The sequence below is a fragment of the Salvia splendens genome, chromosome 3 (genome assembly GCF_004379255.2).
Source record: "Salvia splendens isolate huo1 chromosome 3, SspV2, whole genome shotgun sequence".
NCBI classification, from domain to species: domain Eukaryota; kingdom Viridiplantae; phylum Streptophyta; class Magnoliopsida; order Lamiales; family Lamiaceae; genus Salvia; species Salvia splendens.
Genome location: NC_056034.1, coordinates 18,577,817 through 18,598,230, shown reverse-complemented (window position 1 = coordinate 18,598,230; position 20,414 = coordinate 18,577,817). Strand labels below are relative to the sequence as shown.

At 37.7% G+C, this 20,414-nt stretch overlaps 1 protein-coding gene and 1 long non-coding RNA gene across 2 annotated transcripts; one reads left to right on the top strand and one right to left on the bottom strand.

The window, feature by feature from the left end:
- Nucleotides 1–218: 218 nt before the first annotated feature.
- On the top strand, nucleotides 219–3,679 carry LOC121796692. The gene is made up of 2 exons (XM_042195488.1): nucleotides 219–612; nucleotides 3,648–3,679. The coding sequence occupies exons 1-2, from the start codon at nucleotides 219–221 to the stop codon at nucleotides 3,677–3,679; spliced, it is 426 nt and encodes a 141-aa protein (XP_042051422.1).
- Nucleotides 3,680–4,300: 621 nt separating this feature from the next.
- Nucleotides 4,301–4,534, bottom strand: LOC121795375. The gene is made up of 2 exons (XR_006049460.1): nucleotides 4,415–4,534; nucleotides 4,301–4,369 (listed from the first exon to the last, which is right to left on the bottom strand). It is a non-coding gene; the product is annotated as an uncharacterized LOC121795375 (long non-coding RNA).
- Between the last annotated feature and the right edge of the window lie 15,880 nt (nucleotides 4,535–20,414).

Here is a 20,414-nt window from a genome sequence, read left to right as displayed (position 1 = left end):
TTATTCCTTGTTTGATTGCTTGGTTTCTTTAGACGGAGAGGAACGACTGCAAGCATGGCGGTCGTCCTTTTCGTCATTCACATGTTATTTGGCAGGTCACTCATCATCTGCATGTGCTAGTTTTGGCCGGCAGGATCACCTCGACTCATTGGAGGGGGTGTTCGCCGTCGGTTGATTTCATGCCCTTCTCCCCTAGACAGCGTGTTCTGCGGTCGCTCATGGTCCTATGGCATCCCCCTGACGCACCTTGGGTGAAGCTGAACACATACGGCACCTTCTCTACATCGACACTGGAGGCGGGGGAGGGAGGACTGGTTCGTGGTTCTGACGGAGGCCTTCTACGGGCTTTTTGTGCTCCGATAGCTGCATCATCGAGCTTTGAAGCGGAGCTTATGGCTCTGATTCGGGGTTTGGAGATGGCTATGGAGCTTTCTACTCACATTTGGATAGAGCTGGACTCAGCGGCTCTGGTTAGTTTGTTGTCGTCTAGACACTTTGGCTCCGCGGATTTTAGACACCATATGGCTTTGATCCGGAGCATGACAGCTCAGCGGCATGTTCGATTCTCACACATCTACAGAGAGGGAAACTGGGCTGCTGATTTTCTGGCAGGTAGGGGGGTCCAGACCCCTGCCCTTACATATTTTGATCCAATCTCTGCGCCTCGGTACCTGAAGGCGCTAGTTAGGATGGACCAGCTGGGATATCCTAACTTCCGTTTCCGACGTAGAGATGTGGGTTGATCTAGTTCTTCTGGTGGTTGATTTTGGTCCTTTTTCGACTCTCCCTTTAGTGTATTTAGTCATCCGTTTTCCACTTGATAGAATGGAGGATCCCGACTTGTGGAACCTCTATTTTGCATCTCCATGTACTTGTTTAGATCTTAGTCACTTTTGGGCTGAGATCATGCTTTTGGAACATTACATTTTAATCTTATTTACGGGTTGGGGGTCTGCTTAAACCCCGCCCAAAAAGGGCATTTTACTTTAAAAAAAAATAAAAAATTAGTGAAATATTCTCGTCTAACTATTTGGTTTGTAAGATAAATACTAATGACTAAGTATATACTATATTTTAAACTAAATTTTCATGAGGTATGAATCATCAATGCAGGAACAATAAAATTCTTTAGAGCATCCACAACGGCGAGCAGGTCCGTGCCAGCTGCACGGAGACGCTGTCCGCCGCTGCGCTAGCGTCACTGGCACGGCGCTGCTCGATACATCGAGCACGTCCGTGCCAGCGAGTAGGTGACGTGGCAGTGTGTGATTGGCCAACTGCATAGTCGTTGCCAATTAAATTTTTTTTAAAAAAATCAGATTTTAATTAAAAAATCCAATTAAAAATTAAAAAAAATTCCCACTTCCCAAAAAATTATATCCGTTTTCTACCCACTTTTAATTTATTTTTTAATTTTTTCCCCAAAAAATACACATTTTCATCTATAAATACCCCCACTTTCACACCAAAAATTCACACTACACTACACAATTATCATCCAAATTCTCTCATTTCCATTCTCAATTCTCATCCAATCTTTCATTCACTCTTACTCTTCAATTTAAATTTTTTTAAAAAAAATCGGATTTTAAATAAAAAATTCAATTAAAAAAAAAAAAATTCCCACTTCCCAAAAAATTATATCCGTTTTCTACCCACTTTTAATTTATTTTTCAATTTTTTTTCCCAAAAATACACATTTTCATCTATATGGCCATTAGCAATGGGGCGCCCTAAGGCGCACCACGTCATCATTTTTATCCTCCTACCCCCCACCTGCAATGTGGCGCCCTAAGACGCGCCCTATATGTTTACTATTGTTCTGTTAATTAATTTAAATATTTTCAAATATGTAATAAAAACTGATTAAAAAACACAACGAGTAACTAAAAACCAGCGAAGATTGCATTGATTAAAAATTAATACATTTATAAAAATTAAAAAATTACAATACGAATTAAAAAATAATACATTTATAAAAATTAATACATTTATAAAAACCTTCATTTCAATCAAACAACATAATCATCTTAATAACTCGAAGAAGTAAATTCTCGTTTCACCGAATTCTACTTTTTAATCATAAATTATCATTTTTTTATGACATTATCATCTTAATAAATGTATAAAATAATTTAGTTTTCAAGTTATCTCAACTATTGTTTGTAGTCCAACGGTTTGGATTATTGCCTTCCAAGCAATAGACCCGGGTTCGATCCCAGGCAAACGCATTTTTTTAAGTAAAGTCCGTGCCATCGTCCGCGTCGCCCACAATAGCGCGGACGATGGCGCGCTCGATGGCCATCGTTACGTCGCGGACGATGCATCGGGTGCGGACGTAGGGCGCGAACGATGGCGGGCACCCACAATGTGGGCATCGTCCGAGCCCGAGGACGATGGACGCCATCGGGCGTGCCATCGTGCACCCTATTGCTGGTGCCCTAAATACCCCCACTTCCACGCCAAAAATTCACACCACCCCACACAATTATCATCCAAATTCTCTCATTTCCATTCTCAATTCTCATCCAATCTTTCATTCACTTTTACTCTTACAACAAAATAATGTCCGACCACGGCGATCACCCCCCGAGCTCCCACTGTTGGAACCCCGATTGGTTCGGTTCACAACCGTTTCCCAGTCCAGAAATGGAATATTCGGCCCCTCCTCAAACCCAAAGTTCGGAAGTTCCGGGTGGCTACCGGCCTTACCCGATCGACGATCAAGATGCCCCCGAAGGGCAATACGAGTTGACACCCGAGCCTAGAGCGAGGTCGAGCGGCCCCTTCCAAACTCGGACTCCTCCTACTCGCGGTGTCCGCACACCGTACACTTCGGCGGAGATGGAGCAATTTTTCAAAGCTTTCTTGTCAATCTCCGAAGATCCGGAGATTGGCACGAACCAATCCGGCGATCATTATTGGTGGCGCATCTGTCGCCGGTACAATGAAAACCGGCCGGCTGGAACAATCGAGCGCAACGAGAGTATGGTGCGCAACGCCATATACAGAGCCAACGAAGAAATCCAAAAGTTCCAGGTGTATTACCTCCAGGAAGAGCGGTCGGCGGGGAGGGGCTGGAGCGAGGTCGACATCATCAGTTCCGCCTTGTCGACCTACCAATCCATGAATTACAAGCCGTTCAAGTACCTCAACATTTGGCAGGAGACGCGGTCGCATCCGAAGTATAGGGGAGACGTAACATCCTCCTCTAGCGGCTCCTCCAAACGGTCAAGGTCGGTATCCCTATCCGACGCCGGCTCCGAAGACGTGGCTAGCCAACTTGCCGGAGCTAACTTGGGTAGCCCGACGCCTGCCCGAGCGGTTCCAACGCCGACCGCAAGAAGGAAGAAGGCGGCGGCCAACCGCTGTCTCGCCGCGACTCCATCCGCCCCTGATTCCGAACCCGCTTCCGCTCCCTGTAACAACCCGGAAAAAAAAAAAATAAGATCCCAAAATCAAAATTTTAATGTCCGATCAGTCCATCCATCTGACATGATTGTGCAACCATATAGCTTCCATTCGTCCTTCCTTTTCTTCATCAATGAATCTGTATATGCGATCTCTTTCTCCAAGAGGGGAACTCGAATGTCACGGTAGCTAGGAGCTGGCAAATACCTGCCAAATTCACCCACTGCATGGAGCAGGTCTTGAAAGCTTGGCAATTGAACCAAGTTAAATGACAAGCCCGCTTGGTACCAAAACCGAGCAATAAATTGATGAACTCGGGCTACGGCTTGTTTGTCAGCAGCTTCCCTCATATTCAGCTGCCTCATCCTCTCTTTGCTTCACTTTTGAATCGCTGTCTCGGGATTTCTAATATATAAATCCATAGGCCCTTTCAGAGGACGATCTGCTTTCTTTTTTGTTTGACCTACATTGGCGCCCATGTCATCTTCATCATCACTAAACCCTAAGCCACCAAGGTCAACATGTCTCGCTGAATGACTAGACATAGGAATATGAGAGGCTCCCGCAGTTCTTTTCTCTCTAAAATATGTCCAAAGTTCATCATGAACTTCTTTCGGACACTTAGGGCATGCAACAACCTTTCCCTTCTTTCCCATCAAGTGTTCTTTGCCCCTAGTGATACTACCATTCATTTGTTTCTGGCAAAAGATGCATTGTACCTTATTAGTGGATCCCTTTTCCACTTGAATGCAATACTTCCACCCCGGATCAGTTCTAGTAGAAATAATAGAATCTGCACCACTAGCCACCGTTGATGTGGCTTCTTCTCTGTTAGACATTGTTGCAAATGGCAATAACTGTATTTCAAAAGATAGAAGCATGCTTTTTAATTACTAAATCTACTGCAATTACTAAATTTATAAAAATAGAAGTATGATAAAAATCTGCACAGCTACACCTTAATTAAAAATGTGATCCTAATTAAAAATCTGCACAGCTACACCTTAATTAAAAATGTGACCCTAATTATAAAAATCTGATCCTAATTAAAAATCTGACCCTAATTCCTAATTAAAATGGCATGCAAATTAGAAAATTGATAATTAAAAGGGCATGCAAATTAGAAAATTGTTAATTAAAAGGGCATGCAAATTAGAATCTCTGGTACAATTTCTCTTACCTTCAAAATCTGGGAGTGGGCTGCTCTAGACGGACCGGCGGCGGGCGGCGGCGACGTGACTAGGGCAGTGGGACTGGGGGCGCAGCAGGTTGGGTTTGTTTGAGAGGGAAAGAGATACTATGAAAAAAACCCTAGATTTTGACTTAATTGGCATTTTATTTCATTATTTGGGCCGGGTTTGGGCCGGGTTAAGGGTTAAAAATCATTTGGGCCGTGTTATTTGGTAATTGGGCTTCTTTAATTAAAAGTGGATGATTTATTAAAGTATGGGCTCCTTTTAATTTTGCTTTGGGCTTTAGAAGTTTTATTAGGGATATAAGGTAGGTGAAATAATTAGTTTGGGATGGAAAATAAAATAAGAATTTGGGTCAGTTTAAAATAAATCTTTGGGCCGATAATTAATTGTGACGAATTATTTAATTAATCCCAGAATATTTCGAGGGATGAATAATTTTATCCTAAGTCCGAAATAACTATATTTGCGAAGGGAAATAGTTGAGATAATTTAATTATGCGCTTAAATAATTTTTGGGAATTTATTTCAACATTGTGGAGGAAAATACGAGGAGCCAACAGAGGAACTTTAGGAGGCCACCGAATAATCGAAAACCGAGAAATGAAATAAAAGACTTTAATGAGGGTGCATGCATTCTAATTAGTAGTTTTCTCGCGCTGATTGTTGTGTTATTATTTAAAGGGAATTGTTCTGTGAGACTCCAATCTGGAAAGAGGAAATACTCAAGTGCGACACCTTTAAGCGAACGAGGTGGGATTTCGAACTAAATTACTTTCAAGAGCTTGCGATTTATTATATCCGGTTTGAGCATCTTTTTAGTGATGAATTGCTTTCTAAGTGTGATTGCCAATTATCATTTCATTCCATGACGATGTGATATATATGTTTAAAGTGTGAAAGTGAATTGTCATATGTTGTGAATTGATTGTGAAAGTGATAGCCTTTGAGTGGTTGTGAATTGCTCGACTTTGTGGATGTGATATGATGATGCTCGACCTTAACAGAAAAGTTAATTGTGTTTCAAATACGTTTTGATGAAAATAAAGTTTCAAAAGGGTATGTCATGCCATGTTTTTGTTTTGAGAAATGTCTATCTGTTTGTTTAGCAAGGGAGTTGTCCCTACTAGACCTATTGAAATCGAATTCGGGTTTGTATAGGGAGTGAGTCCCTATTCAAGCTAGTGTACACCAATGGGGATCGTGAGCCGTCTTTTGGGTCGGCCGGTCTAGTGATCGAGTTTGAGGCCACATTCTCGTTCACAGGATGTTGATGTTGATGAGATTGATGTTGATGTTGATGTTGATGTTGATGAGATTGATATTGATGTTGATGATTGCTTAGTGGGGAGTGAGTCCCTACTATGAGTTTAATCGAATTCGGGTCCTAGCAAGGGTGCGTCCCTACTCGGACTAGTGTACATGATGAGAACCGTGAGTCATCGAACGGGTTGGCCGGTTTTTCATGCTCGTGGAAAGTGGCCCCTTACACGGCACCCTAAAGAACAGATATGACAGTTTCTTAAATAAATTTGGAGAAATGGTTGTGTTTTGAAATGATGAGGAAATGATTTGAGGATGTGTAGAAAGTTTGTGCTTTTGAAATATTTTTAGTATTTCTCGGCATTTTAAAGTGAAACCCGAGATTCCCGAAATGGTGGCATGACATGATTGTTTTTATAAATTGTTTTGGCATTTGTTCACTGAGTACATCAAGTACTCAGCCCTGCATGTGTTTTCCCTATGTGCAGGTTGAGCGGTGACGAGCGCAGTGGGTGTTGAGCATAAAAGTAAAGAAGATGTCTATGAAAGGTTCAGAATGTGTTGTGTCTTCATACATGACATTATTCTACTCTCGAAATACTTCCGCTGAGCAATTGTCCTTCTTCAGAGTTCTTGTATCGTTGAGATAATATTTATTCTTGAGTTGTTGATTGTTGAGATGCTCTGGTTTTATTCGAACTATTCTCATTCGTTTCGAGCTATGGTCGAGTATTGTTGTTTTCCCCTTTCTTCCCCGCTTCTTTAATCCCCCCCTAGTCGCGATCAACCGTGTTTTCTATCCTTAGAAAGTGCGGTCGTGACACTCCCGCTCCCTATGTGCCACCTTAACCCCCACCAACTCGTTGTGGGGAGTTTTGGCCCAACTCAATTTGGCCGATAGGTCAAATATGACCCCCGAGCAACTTCGATCGCATGTGGCGATGATACAGGGTCTCCAAAGAACGCTGGGGGTATTGCCGGATGATGATTAGTCTTCAACGGGGGCATTTTTACGCTTAAATTGTGTAATTTTTATTTTTTAGTAGTTTAATTATGTAATTTTCATTTTTATGATTTTAATTATGTAATTTTTATTTTTTAGGATTTTAATTATGTAATTTTTATTTTTTAGGAATTTAATTATGTAATTGTTAATTTTATTGTAATTTGTAATATTATTCCGGGTATTTTTAATGAATTTTAATTTTGTTGAAATGTTTTTATTTAAATTGAATAATAGAATGGTGGGACCCTTGTGCTCGTCCTTGCGGAAGAGCACAGATGTGGGTGTTGTGCTCTTGCCTAAGAGCAGACAGAAAAGTGGGGCCGGGCCCACATCCGTGCTCGCTAGCAAGAGCACGGATGTGGATGCTCTTATCTTAACATATGAAAAATAATAAAAAATAATTAGGTAGTTTCTTTATTGAAATGTGAATTACTTAATAAGATAATATAGTCATAATGATTAAGTATTTTTCTTTTGTGTTATCTTTTTATTTCTGTTTTATTTCTTTTTTTGTATTTCTTTAGTTTGTTTTTTTTCATTAAATACCGAAAAATAGATATGTGAATATTTTTAAATTTTAATTTACTTTTAATAATGAGTATGTTTATAGTAAGGAAATACAGAGTATTAATTATTATATCTTCCTTAAATATATATACAAGTGGTCAATTTTATGTTTATAATTTTTAAAATTACTTAATAAGTAAATAGTTGGATACAAATGATTATTCACTATTTTTTTTAACTATCATACATCCAATTAATTATGATTTGTGGTTATTAAGTAAACATGTATGTATAGCTAGTACACAATGAAATCTTTTAATAAAAATCAAATAGTCGGAAGATGTTACTAATAACTTCACAATATATAAATGTGGTTGATTTACAATTTATAATTTTAAGCATTATTTAATACTATAAAATAATTGGATGTAAATAACTATTTTCAGTTTGTTATTTTTAACTAATATTACTAATTTAATTATATTATGTGATTTTGAGTCAATATGTTAAGTGCACAAAAAGTTACTTAATAATAGCTATAATCAATTAGTTGGATGATATACTAAAAGTTAAATATATATATGTGGTCGGTTTTATATTTTACAATTTTAATAATTATTTAATAGTATCATAGTTGAGGGCATATTGATTATTCGCTCATAATTTTTTTACTATGATTCACATATATTTTATTTAATTATGTTTTGCGTTTTTAAGCTAATATGCAAATATTTAAATAAAAACTTTCATATTTTTCTAAATTGTTACGAAATTATTAATTTATTTTAAGTTAATTGGATTAAATTGATTTTTATTGTGGTTAAGATAGATCAATTGAATCAAAAATCAAAATATCTTAATAATTTTACTGAATGTCAGATTAAATTAATATAAAATTAATCTAGTAAATTGAATCTAAAGTCCAACTTAGTTGTTCAATTAATTTTAAGTCATGTTTAATTTAAAATTAAACTCAATTGTTTAATTGAATCAAATATTCAATTATATAGTTCAATTCAAATTAAATACTATCAAATTTTGACATTAGTCTTAATTGAGATATAATGTTACTAATATATAGTTCAATTAGTGAAATATTTTCATTTGACTATTTGGTTTGGTTAGTACGAGAAATACTATGACATAAGTTTTGATTGAAATCTAATGTTGCAAAACAGATAGATCAATTAGTGATTTGATTAAATGATAATGTGATTGATATCTAATAATGGTGATTTATTATCATCCAATCTTTTGACTTATTAGAGAAATCTTAATGATATTATTTTTTGTGTACATAATTTTTTTTAATTTACTTTAGTTCTAATATCACAACAAATAAATAGATCAAATAGTAAAGTTTCTCATCGATAAATTCTAAAGACTTAGTATTGATTGAGATCTAATGTTGCAAAATAGAAAAATCAAATTAGCTTTTATTCTTATCCAATCTTTTACTTTATTAGAGAAATCTTAATGACATTATTTGTTTAATTAAATTAATTTTTAATATACTTAAGATATAGTAATCAGTTATTTATTCTCATCCAACCTTTTAATTTATTAAAAATTTATAATAACGTTAGTATTTAATTAAATAATTTTTTATAAAGTGCTCAAAATCTAATAATATTACAGTCTAAATAAATCAACTAGTAATTTATTCTCATCTATCCTTTTTATTTGCTAGAAAAATCATAATAACAAAATTACTATAAACAATACACACACCCACCACCTCCTACGAAATTATCAACTTTGTAGACTTGGCATCAATTTATCGATATTATACAAACCAAATATACACTCGTACAAATTGCATATATTTAACTGCTATCAATACAATCCAAACCATATATTAATAATTTTTTATCATCTTGCTCATTTAATCAATGAGTTATTCACGAAATTTAAAGATCAAGTAAAATAGTTAGAATATCAATTATAATTAGTCCTAAAATGAACATAGGCAATAATTCTCATTTTTTTAGGGGATAACAATGACATATTATTGCAAATTAACGTGTGTTATAATCAAAAGTAATGTACTCATGTAGTAGTAAGTTTCTCCATTAAAAGCAGTAGTAATATTGTGGCTAACTTTAAGATTTATGCATTAAATTTTTATTGAAAGTATAAAATGTACAATTAATGCATAATTTCAATTCAAATTCGAAAAGGCAAGAAGAGAGAGATTCTGCTTGAAAAACGAAAATGAGTTGAAGGTTAATAAAGTCTTTTTAATTTATCCACTAACTATCATTAATATTTTAATATATAATTAATTCTTAAATTTACTAATATATAGTGTAGTTGACCATAATATTATTGTTTAGCATCACTCAAAAAGAAATGTGAACATCTTGACTGAGTTTGGAAAGAGTATTTCTGAAAACTCGTGCCAGAGATGTATAAAACCAATACAATGGGAGGGAATACATAAATGCCAACATGAAAGCTTTCTTTGTTGAAAAATGCCTTATCCACCAAACTTCTTGTGCCTATACGCCTGAACAGAACGGGGTAGCAGAACGAAAGAATAGGTATATTCTAGAAATCACCAGAGCTCTCCTCATCGAATCCAAAATACCCACACATTTTTGGCCAGAAGCTATAGCCAAATCCGTGTATCTTATGAACCGTCTCCCAACAGGTATCCTCAACTTTAAAACCCCCATCGATACTTTTATCAACCACGAAACCATACAAAAACCAACTCATCTCACTCTTGAACCAAAAGTCTTTGGTTGTACGGTTTTCGTCCACATTCCCAAACATGAACGCACCAAATTTTCTCCCTGTGCCGTTAAATGTATTTTCCTTGGGTATGGGGTTAATCAGAAAGGGTACCGATGTTATGACCCTGTGACTAAGCACATGTACACAACTATGAACTGTGACTTTGTGGAAACCGAATACTACTACAGCCAATCTAGCGGTCAGGGGGAGAATCAACAACATAGTGATCCACTAAATTGGCTATATATCCCAACAAAATCCATCACCCATCAACCCGAATATGTCAGAGGGGGAGACGAGTCAAGGGAAGAACCCAAACCAATCACAAAAGAAATTGGTGAAGAGAGTCATACCAACGAGCTATCACAATCCACTAGTCAGACCATGGAATTCAAGGACACCGCCCAGCCATCAACCTCATCTGGAAATCCTGAGCTAACTGATTCTGAATACAACACAGTTCCATTGGAAATCACTAACATTGACAGGATAAGCCGGGAAGGAGAAACTAGGAGCGGAAACGACAGAAACGAGCAGTATGAACTACCCTACAGAAGTACAAGGGGAATTCCTCCCAAGAGATACTCTCCTGACTGGAAAGGGGAAAAAACAAGATATTCAGTGGCAAACATCGCTCGAGGACACCTCACGGAAATGGCTCGAGCTTTCGAGGTAGCCCTATATGAGGAAGAAGAAATTCCCAGTCTTTCCAAGAAGCAGTCAAGCACAAGCATTGGAGGGAAGCCATGAAGAAGGAGGTCAACGCTCTGATCAAGAATGGAACATGGGAAAAGTGTACTCTTCCAGAGGGGAAAAAACCAGTCGGATGTAGGTGGGTTTTTACCATAAAAAGGCGTGCAGATGGATCAATCGAGAGATACAAGGCGCGATTGGTGGCTAAAGAATATACTCAAGTATATGGGATTGACTACGATGAAACTTTCTCCCCAGTTGCCAAACTTGACACCATCCGAGCATTATTGTCTGTTGCAGCTTGTAAGGATTGGTCACTACATCAGTTGGATGTGACTAATGTCTTTCTCCATGGAGAATTGGAAAAGGACAATGAAGTCTATATGACAGTTCCACTAGGATTTGATGGTGAATTTGGGCCTGGACAGGTGTGCAGACTGAAGAAAACCTTATACGGCTTAAAACAATCCCCGAGGATATGGTTTGGAAGGTTTTGCCAAGCAATGATCAAGCATGGATTAAAACACAGTCTTTCTGATCATACACTCTTCACCAAGAAGAGAGGAGATAAGATAACCTGCCTTATCATCTATGTTGACGATATGATTATCACAGGAGATGATACAGAAGAAATCAATAACCTCAAGACCAATCTGTTCAAAGAATTCGACATAAAAGATCTTGGCCCCCTAAAGTACTTCTTGGGAATAGAGGTATTGAGATCAAGGCATGGAATATTTCTAAGACAGAGGAAATATGTTCTCAATCTACTGGCAGAAACCGGCCTTTTAGACTGCAAGCAGGCCGAGACACCAATGGTACCAAACCATGGACTTAAAATTATTGAAGGAGCTGAGCCTGCAAATCGAGAGAAATATCAAAGGCTGGTAGGGAAATTGCTTTATCTCGCACATACCAGACCAAACATTGCCTATGCAGTCGAAGTTGTTAGCCAATTCATGCACCAACCCCAAGAAGAACATATGAATGCGGCCTTGCGAATCGTGAGGTATCTCAAGGGAACGTCAAACTTCAGAATATTCTTAAAAAGGGGAAAGGATCTTGAAGTAGATGGCTATACAGATGCTGATTGGGCAAGTAATCCAGTCGACAGAAAGTCAACTGGCGGATACTTCACATTTATTGGAGGCAACCTGGTCACTTGGAGAAGCAAGAAACAAAAGGTCATTGCCCTATCTAGTGCTGAAGCAGAGTTCCGAGGAATTAAAAGTGGGCTCATGGAGATTATGTGGCTAAGAAGATTGCTTACAGAGATTGGTTTTTCCCCAAGCCGTAAGAGTATGCTATTCTGCGATAACAAAGCAGCAATCTGCATATCAGAAAATCCAGTACAACATGACAGAACCAAACATGTCGAGGTCGATCGCCACTTCATAAAGAGAAACTGGAAGGAGGAATTATAGAGTTCCCGTTTGTTCCATCAGAAGAACAGTTGGCTGATATTCTAACTAAGGCAGTGAATCCAAAGAGTTTTAGAGAAATATTGACCAAGTTGAACATCGGAGATACCGTTGCTCAACTTGAGGGGGAGTGTCAAAAGGAGGGACAAACGGCTAGTTAGCCACATTCCAAGTACCAACTACTTGGTAATTGTTACAACATTAAATAGGTGATATTTATCTAGACAAAACAATAAATTAGTGGAAGTCCAAGAGTTGTAATAGCCCTATAAAAGGGAAGGTTCTACATCAAACTAAAAACAACAAAAAAAATACAAAAAACACTCTTCTCCTACTCTTGCCACCATGTTTACTCTTCAATATAATTCCTCTCTCGATTACCATCTTTAAGAGGTTCGATCGGAATGATCTACGTCCACGGACAACAAAATGGAACTTTATTCACTTCACTCTCAAGATTACAATCTCTCGATCTATCTACAATCTCTCGATGAATCAATGAGCAAAATCGCAAGAAGCTATTGAGTGTTTACAACAAGAACGAGAGAATTATGATTGAGCTAACTCCTTGTGGGTGTGCGCGTCGACTGCTGATATGTGAATGGTTTCAACAGAAATAGAGAGAGGTTGGATCTTCTCGCAACAAACTCGTGCTGTTACTCCCGATCCTCACTTCAAACGGCTACTTCCAAGCTGACGTGGCTATAACCACCTTTTGAGTTGAGCTTCACCCACATGGAATCACAACTCCACCTCTTCTCATATTCTCTTATCCTATCACATTCACACACTACAAATCTCCACCTTGAATGTGAAGTATAGAAGCACTTTGTTGTCAACCTTTCTTTACATTCATTTATCAACCATATACACCAACTCCCGATAATACTTGAACTTGGTAGTTGGTAATGATTTCGTGAGCATGTCAGCTGGGTTGTGGTCTGTGCTGATCTTTACCACTCTAACTTCTCCCTTGTCAACTTCGTCTCTGACAAAATGCATACGCACATCTATGTGCTTGCTCCTTTCATGGAACACTTGATGCTTTGCAAGGCACAAAGCACCACTGCTGTCACAGTTGATCTCTACAGCCTTCTGCTTTATACCGAAATCCTCAAGGATCCCCTTTAGCAATTTACACTCCTTAACTGCTTCAGTGAGTGAGATATACTCTGCCTCCGTGGTGGATAGGGCCACAACCGACTGCAAGCTTGACTTCCAAGAGATAGCTGAACCAAATAGAGTGAAGATATAACCGGAGTGTGACTTTCTATTGTCCAGATTAGCAGCATAATCCGAGTCACAAAATCCCACCAAGGGCTCAAATCCCACATCGTCCACTCCTTCATACACAATCCCAATGCCCTGAGATTGTTTTGCATATCTCATCAGCCATTTCACAGCCTGCCAGTGGCTCCTGCCCGGATTGCTCATGTACCTGCTGACTACACTCATTGCTTGAGCTATGTCCGGCCTAGTACACACCATAGTGTACATGAGGCTGCCCACAATGTTTGAGTATGAGATCATGTCCATTTGCTTCTTCTCTTGGTCATCCTTTGGTGATTGGCTGCCAGAGAGCTTGAACTGTTGGCTCAGAGGAGTTGAGACACCTTTTGAGTCATACATCTGGTACTTCTTCAACATCCTTCCAAGATAATCACCTTTCATCAGCCACAGCCTTTTAGGCTTTCTATCTCTGACAATATCAATGCTAAGAATTCTTTTAGCACAACCTAAATCCTTCATCTCAAACACTGAGCTGAGTTGCCTCTTTATGCAGTCTACTTCCTTGATATCAGGGCTAGCTATGAGCATATCATCGACATACAGCAACAACCATGCCACAACAATCTAATTATTGAATCTGATGTACACACATCCATCAAACTTGTATTTTACAAATCCCAGCTTGTGCATCTCTTCATCAAATTTGAGATACCACTGTCGGCTTGACTGCTTCAGACCATATAGACTTCTTTTGAGGAGACACACCTTATCTTCATCACCCGGAGCTATGAAACCCTCTGGTTGAAGCATGTAAATTTTCTCCTCAAGCCCTCCATGTAAAAAAACTGTTTTTACATCTATTTGATGTAGTTCCCAATCGAATTGTGCTGTGAGAGCCATTAGAATTGTGATAGAAGCATGCTTTACCACCAGAGAGAACACTTCATTAAAGTCTATGCCTTCCTTTTGTGAGTACCCTTTGGCTACAAGCCTTGCTTTGTATCTAAGCTTCTCAGTTCCAGTAACCTCCACCTTCCTCTTAAAAATCCATTTACATCCAATGGGCTTTTGCAGATCAGATCTCTTAACCAGGATCCATGTTCCATTCTTCAACAAGGATTTTATTTCATCAATCATGGCCTTCTTCCATGCTTCCTTCTCCTTGCTCTTGATGGATTCTGCATAGGTCAGTGGCTCTGAATACTCTGTCTCCTCAGCAATACACAGAGCATAGAATATCATATCAGCTTGGCTGTATCTTGTAGGTAGCTTCTGTACTCTTCTAGGCCTATCTCTTGCAAGCAAATAGTTATCAAGATTCTGAGCTTGTGGAGCTGGCTCTTCATTATTTTTTGGAATAGGGCCCTTATTTGCTTTTGGAGCTGGCTCTTCTTCTTCCCTTTGGAACTGATCATCATCACTTCCATGATTCTGGATTCTGCCCAACCTCAGTTGAAGTACCACCCTGATCAGAGATGGTTGTTGTGGGCTGCTTGACCTCAGAGAATGGCATCTTGCCTTCATCAAACTTGACATCTCTGCTTATTACCAATTTGTGATTCCCGGGCTTAATGGACCAGAGCCTATAGCCCTTCACACTAGGCTGGTACCGCCAACATAATGCACCTCAAGGCCCTAGCCTCAAGCTTGCTTTGCTTTATGTGTGCATATGCAGCACACCCAAAACTCCTGAGTTGGCAGTAGCTGCTGTCTCTGCCATGCCATCTGTAATCCGGGGTATCAAAATCAATAGCTGAGCTGGGGCATTTGTTGATCAAGACTGCTGCTGTTGTTACTGCCTCTGTCCAGAATTTTTTAGGAACACCCGAGCCAAGTATCATACACCTAACTCTCTCCAACAATGTTCTATTCATCCTCTCAGCAGTGCCATTTTGTTGAGGATTGTTAGGCACTGTTCTGTGCCTTCTAATGCCCTTTTGAGCACAATAACTTTGAAACTCATTTGAAAGAAACTCTAGTCCATTATCAGTTCTAAAAAACTTGAGAGATCTCCCCTTTTCGAATTCCACTTCAGAGCACCATTCTTTGAATTTTAGAAAAGCCTGAGATTTTTCTTTCAAGATGTATATCCAAACTCTTCTTGAATAATCATCTATAATGGACATAAAATACCTTCCTCCACCCTCAGAAACAGTTGGTGAAGGCCCCCACAAATCTGAATGTGCATAATCAAGTGGAGAGGTAGAAGTATGAATACCTTTCTGATATGGGAGCTTCTTGCTCTTTCGTAATGCACAATTCTCATAGCTTGTCAGATTCTGTTGAGCTCCAGATTTTATCAAGCCCCTTTTGATCAGTTCTTTGAGGCCCTTTTATGAGACATGCCCGAGCCTCTTGTGCCATAAATCCATGTCACAGCTGGTAGTAGCATTTACATGTGGACTGACTTCAGTTTCCCCAAGCAGATAATAGAGAGTGTTAATTCTAGTTGCCTTCAACAATTCCTTATCTCCTTTAGACACTATCATCTGCCCTCCTTTAGACATGAACACACACCCCTTTGCCTCAAGAACACCAAGTGACACTAAATTTCTTTTAACCCCAGGTATATACCTTACTTGAGTTAGAATCAGAGAGGATCCATCTTCATTTCTGATCTTGATGTCTCCTATTCATTTTACTTGACAGATCTGGTTGTTTCCTAGTAGAACGGTGCCATCACTCTTGGTTAGATTCAAGAACCACGACTTGTGAAGACTCATATGAAAGCTGCATCCCGAGTCCATAATCCAAGAGTTGCCAATATCTTGCTCAACTACATTCATTATCTGAGGTATCTCCAGATCCTCTGCTATATCAACCTCATTTGCACCATTCTGTTCCTCAGCAACTTTCTTCTTCCAAGAGTAACAATTTTTCTTTAAGTGCCCCGACTTTTTGCAGTAGAAACATTCCCTAGTCTCTTTTTTCTGAGGATCTTTATCCCTTTGATACTTGGCCTTTGCATTCTTGTTTTTCTGCAGTGGTTTGTTGCCTTTGAATCTGACATTCAAGGCTTCTCCAGATTGATCAGCGGTGGATTTGCTGGTGGATTTCTGCAATTGCTTAGCTCTCAAAACGGATTGAACTTCCTCAAGAGTAATCGTTTTCTCTCGGCCATACAGCATCGCATCCTTCAATGATCAAAAGATTTGGGCAAGGCATTAAGAATGAGAATAGCTTTATCTTCATCAACTAAACTCACATCTATGTTTTCAAGGTCATCAACAGCTTTGTTGAATTCCTCTAGCTGCTCCTCTACGCCCCTCTCTTCATGAAATTGATAGGAGTATAGTTTCTGCTTCATGAACAACCTATTTGCCAAAGATTTCGTCATGTACAAGTTCTCCAATTTAGACCACACGCAGCGGCAGTCTTTTCCTTGGCCACCTCGCGCAAGACCTTATCCCCCAAACAGAGAATGATTACGCTATGCGCGCGATCAAGCATCTCTTGCCTTTTGATCGCAGCTTTCGGATCCTCTTCCACCACTGCATCATCTTTCGCGATAGGCTTCAACGCCTCCGCCAAACCCTGCTGCACAAGGACCACCTTCATCTTGATGCGCCATAACCCGAAGTCGTTGCGCCCGGTGAATTTCTCGGTTTCCTATTTCGTCGTCGCCATCGCTCCGCTTCCCATAGACGGCGTCAGGTGTAAGGTTTGAAGCTCCACAAACACAACAAGAAAACGATGAACTAAAACATACCAAGGGTTTACGTGGTTCGATCGGAATGATCTACGTCCACGGACAACAAAATGGAACTTTATTCACTTCACTCTCAAGATTACAATCTCTCGATCTATCTACAATCTCTTGATTAGACATGCACAAACCAAACCGGCCCGGCGGTTAACCGCTGGTTCGGGCCCGCCGGTTCATGAACCGGAACCGGAACCGGAACCAGCGGTTTGAACCGTCCGGAGGGTTGCCGGTTAACACGGGCCGGTTCAGGGTCGGCGAATTGTGAACCGTGAACCGGTAGTTCAAAACCGGCGGTTCGGCGGTTTGAACTGCCGGTTCAACCAAATTTAAAAAAAAATTATTTATAAAAATTGATTTTTATATTTAAAATCAATTTTTACATACAAATGAATACAAGAAATTCGTAATAGCCCATATATATTTGATGGGCTTGCGAATTTATGAAACCATTCTTAGTTGTTTCTCTTTTATAGAAACATCCTTGAATGTTTTATGTTCCACTTTCGATGTGGGACAAACTCATTCTTGGTTGTTTCTCTTTTATAGAGACATCCTTGAATGTTTTATGTTCCACTTTCGATGTGGGACAAATTCATTCTTGGTTGTTTCTATTTTATAGAGACATCCTTGAATGTTTTATGTTCCACTTTCGATGTGGGACAAAATATGTTGAAGTACTTTCTTTTATAACTACATGTTTAGAGCATTCATTCATCTTTTTCCAATTTGGGATACAAAACTTTCTTTTGTCTTCTACTTTTCTTCATGTTTTGTATGATATATATAAACAAAATTATTATTCAAATATATTCTTGATTGATAAAAATAAAGAATTATTGAGAAATATGATTTGTATATAGAAAATATTTATTTGTATAATAATTATTGTTAGGTTTATACAATTTGTATAAGAATTATTCTTTCAATGTGTATAATATTATTTATTAGTTAACATATACATAAATTTATAAACATAAGCAAATCATTAATGATAAATAACTAATGAATAATAGTTTATGTAATAATATTTGTTATTATTACATAAACTATTATGTCCTATTAAGTATTGATATTTTTTTAAGTATTGATAATAATATTCGACATAATAGTTTATGTCCAAAATTATTGATGTATTTATAAACTATTATCAATATTATTCTATAATAAATTTATGTATTTATTATCAAAGCAAATTATTCTATTTCATTAGTTATTTATGTATATATTTATAAAATATCAATACTTAATATTGGACATAATAGTTTATGTAATAATAACAAATATTATTACATAAACTATTATTCATTAGTTATTTATCATTAATGATTTGCTTATGTTTATAAATTTATGTATATGTTAACTAATAAATAATATTATACACATTAAAAAATTAATTCTTATACAAATTGTATAAACCTAACCATAATTATTATACAAATAAATATTTTCTATATACAAATCATATTTCTCAATAATTCATTATTTTTATCAATCAAGAATATATTTGAATAATAATTTTGTTTATATATATCATACAAAACATGAAGAAAAATAGAAGATAAAAGAAAGTTTTGTATCCCACATTGGAAAAAGATGAATGAATGCTCTAAACATATATTTATAAAAGAAAATATTTCAACATATTTTGTCTTACATCAAAAGTGAAACATAAAACATTCAAGAAAGTCTCTATAAAAGAGAAACATCCAAGAATGATTTTGTCCCACATCGAAAGTGGAACATAAAACATTCAAGGATGTCTCTAGAAAAAGAAACAACCAAGAATGATTTTGTCCCACTTCGAAAGTGGAACATAAAACATTCAAGGATGTCTCTATAAAAAAGAAACAACCAAGAATGAGTTTGTCTCACATCGAAAGTGGAACATAAAACATTCAAGGATGTCTCTATAAAAGTGAAACAACCAAGAATGATTTTGTCCCACATCGAAAGTGGAACATAAAGCATTCAAGGATGTCTCTATAAAAGAGAAAAAACCAAGAATGAGTTTGTCCCACATTGAAAGTGGAACATAAAACATTCAAGGGTGTCTCTATAAAAGAGAAACAACCAAGAATGGTTTCTTAAATTCGCAAGCCCATCAAATATATATGGGCTATTACGAATTTCTTGTATTCATTTATTTGTAAAAATTAATTTTAAATATAAAAATAAATTTTTATAAATAAAAAATATTTTTTTTATTTCGGTTGAACCGCTGGTTCATGAACCGGAACCGGCGGTTTAGGCAAAAAACTGGCGGTTTTGAACCGCCTGGTGAACCGGCGGTTTTTTGAACCGGAACCGGAACCGCCGGGAGGTAGGCGGGCCGGTTCAGGTTCAAGCATTTCCTGAACCGTGAACCGCCGGTTCATGAACCGGAACCGGCGGTTCGTGACCCTTGTCCATGCCTACTCTCGATGAATCAATGAGCAAAACAGCAAGAAGCTATTGAGTGTTTACAACAAGAACGAGAGAATTATGATTGAGCTAACTCCTTGTGTGTGTGTGCGTCGACTGCTTATATGTGAATGGTTTCAACAGAAACAGAGAGAGGTTGGATCTTCTCGCAACAAACTCGTGCTGTTACTCCCGATCCTCACTTCAAACGGCTACTTCCGAGCTGACGTGGATAACCGATTTCCAACGGCTATAACCACCTTTTGAGTTGAGCTTCACCCACATGGAATCACAACTCCACCTCTTCTCATATTCTCTTATCCTATCACATTCAGACACTACAGTAGGGTTTTAAGGGAAGCAGAGATGGGACTTTAACAGTGTTCCCACTTCTGACTAATAAACACATATTTGAATATCACTGTACATTTATCTTTTATTTATATTTGTGTGTATATGTAAGTGTTTTCGCTTGATCTCATTTCCAGTACGCATATAGGAGTACATAATACTTGTGTTATTGTGATATTCAATATATTCTTTTTAATTAAAAGTTATTGTGATATTCAATATATTCTTTTTAATTAAAAGTCATTTACTCCATTCGTTCTACCCTAAGTGAATTGTACATGTAAGTCATTTCCTTTTTTAGCGAAAAATAATTTTTGTTTTCTCTTACTTTATTATACATCTTTCTTTTTTCATCTCTCTATTTTTTTAACTCTCTTACTTTAGTTACTCTTCATTTAAATAATTAAACATCATTTCTTATACCTTGTGCCTAAAAGAATTCATCACTTAAAATAAAATAGAAAGGATAGAGTATTTATCTAACACTACAATAT

What these genes read in the sequence shown, in the direction of transcription:
- LOC121796692 (XM_042195488.1), top strand. Translation starts at nt 219, where the DNA reads ATGGTCCTATGGCATCCCCCTGACGCACCTTGGGTGAAGCTGAACACA. An exon ending in GGCTGCTGATTTTCTGGCAG is followed by an intron (nt 613 to 3,647) that starts GTAGGGGGGTCC and finishes TGCATGGAGCAG; the next exon opens with GTCTTGAAAGCTTGGCAATT.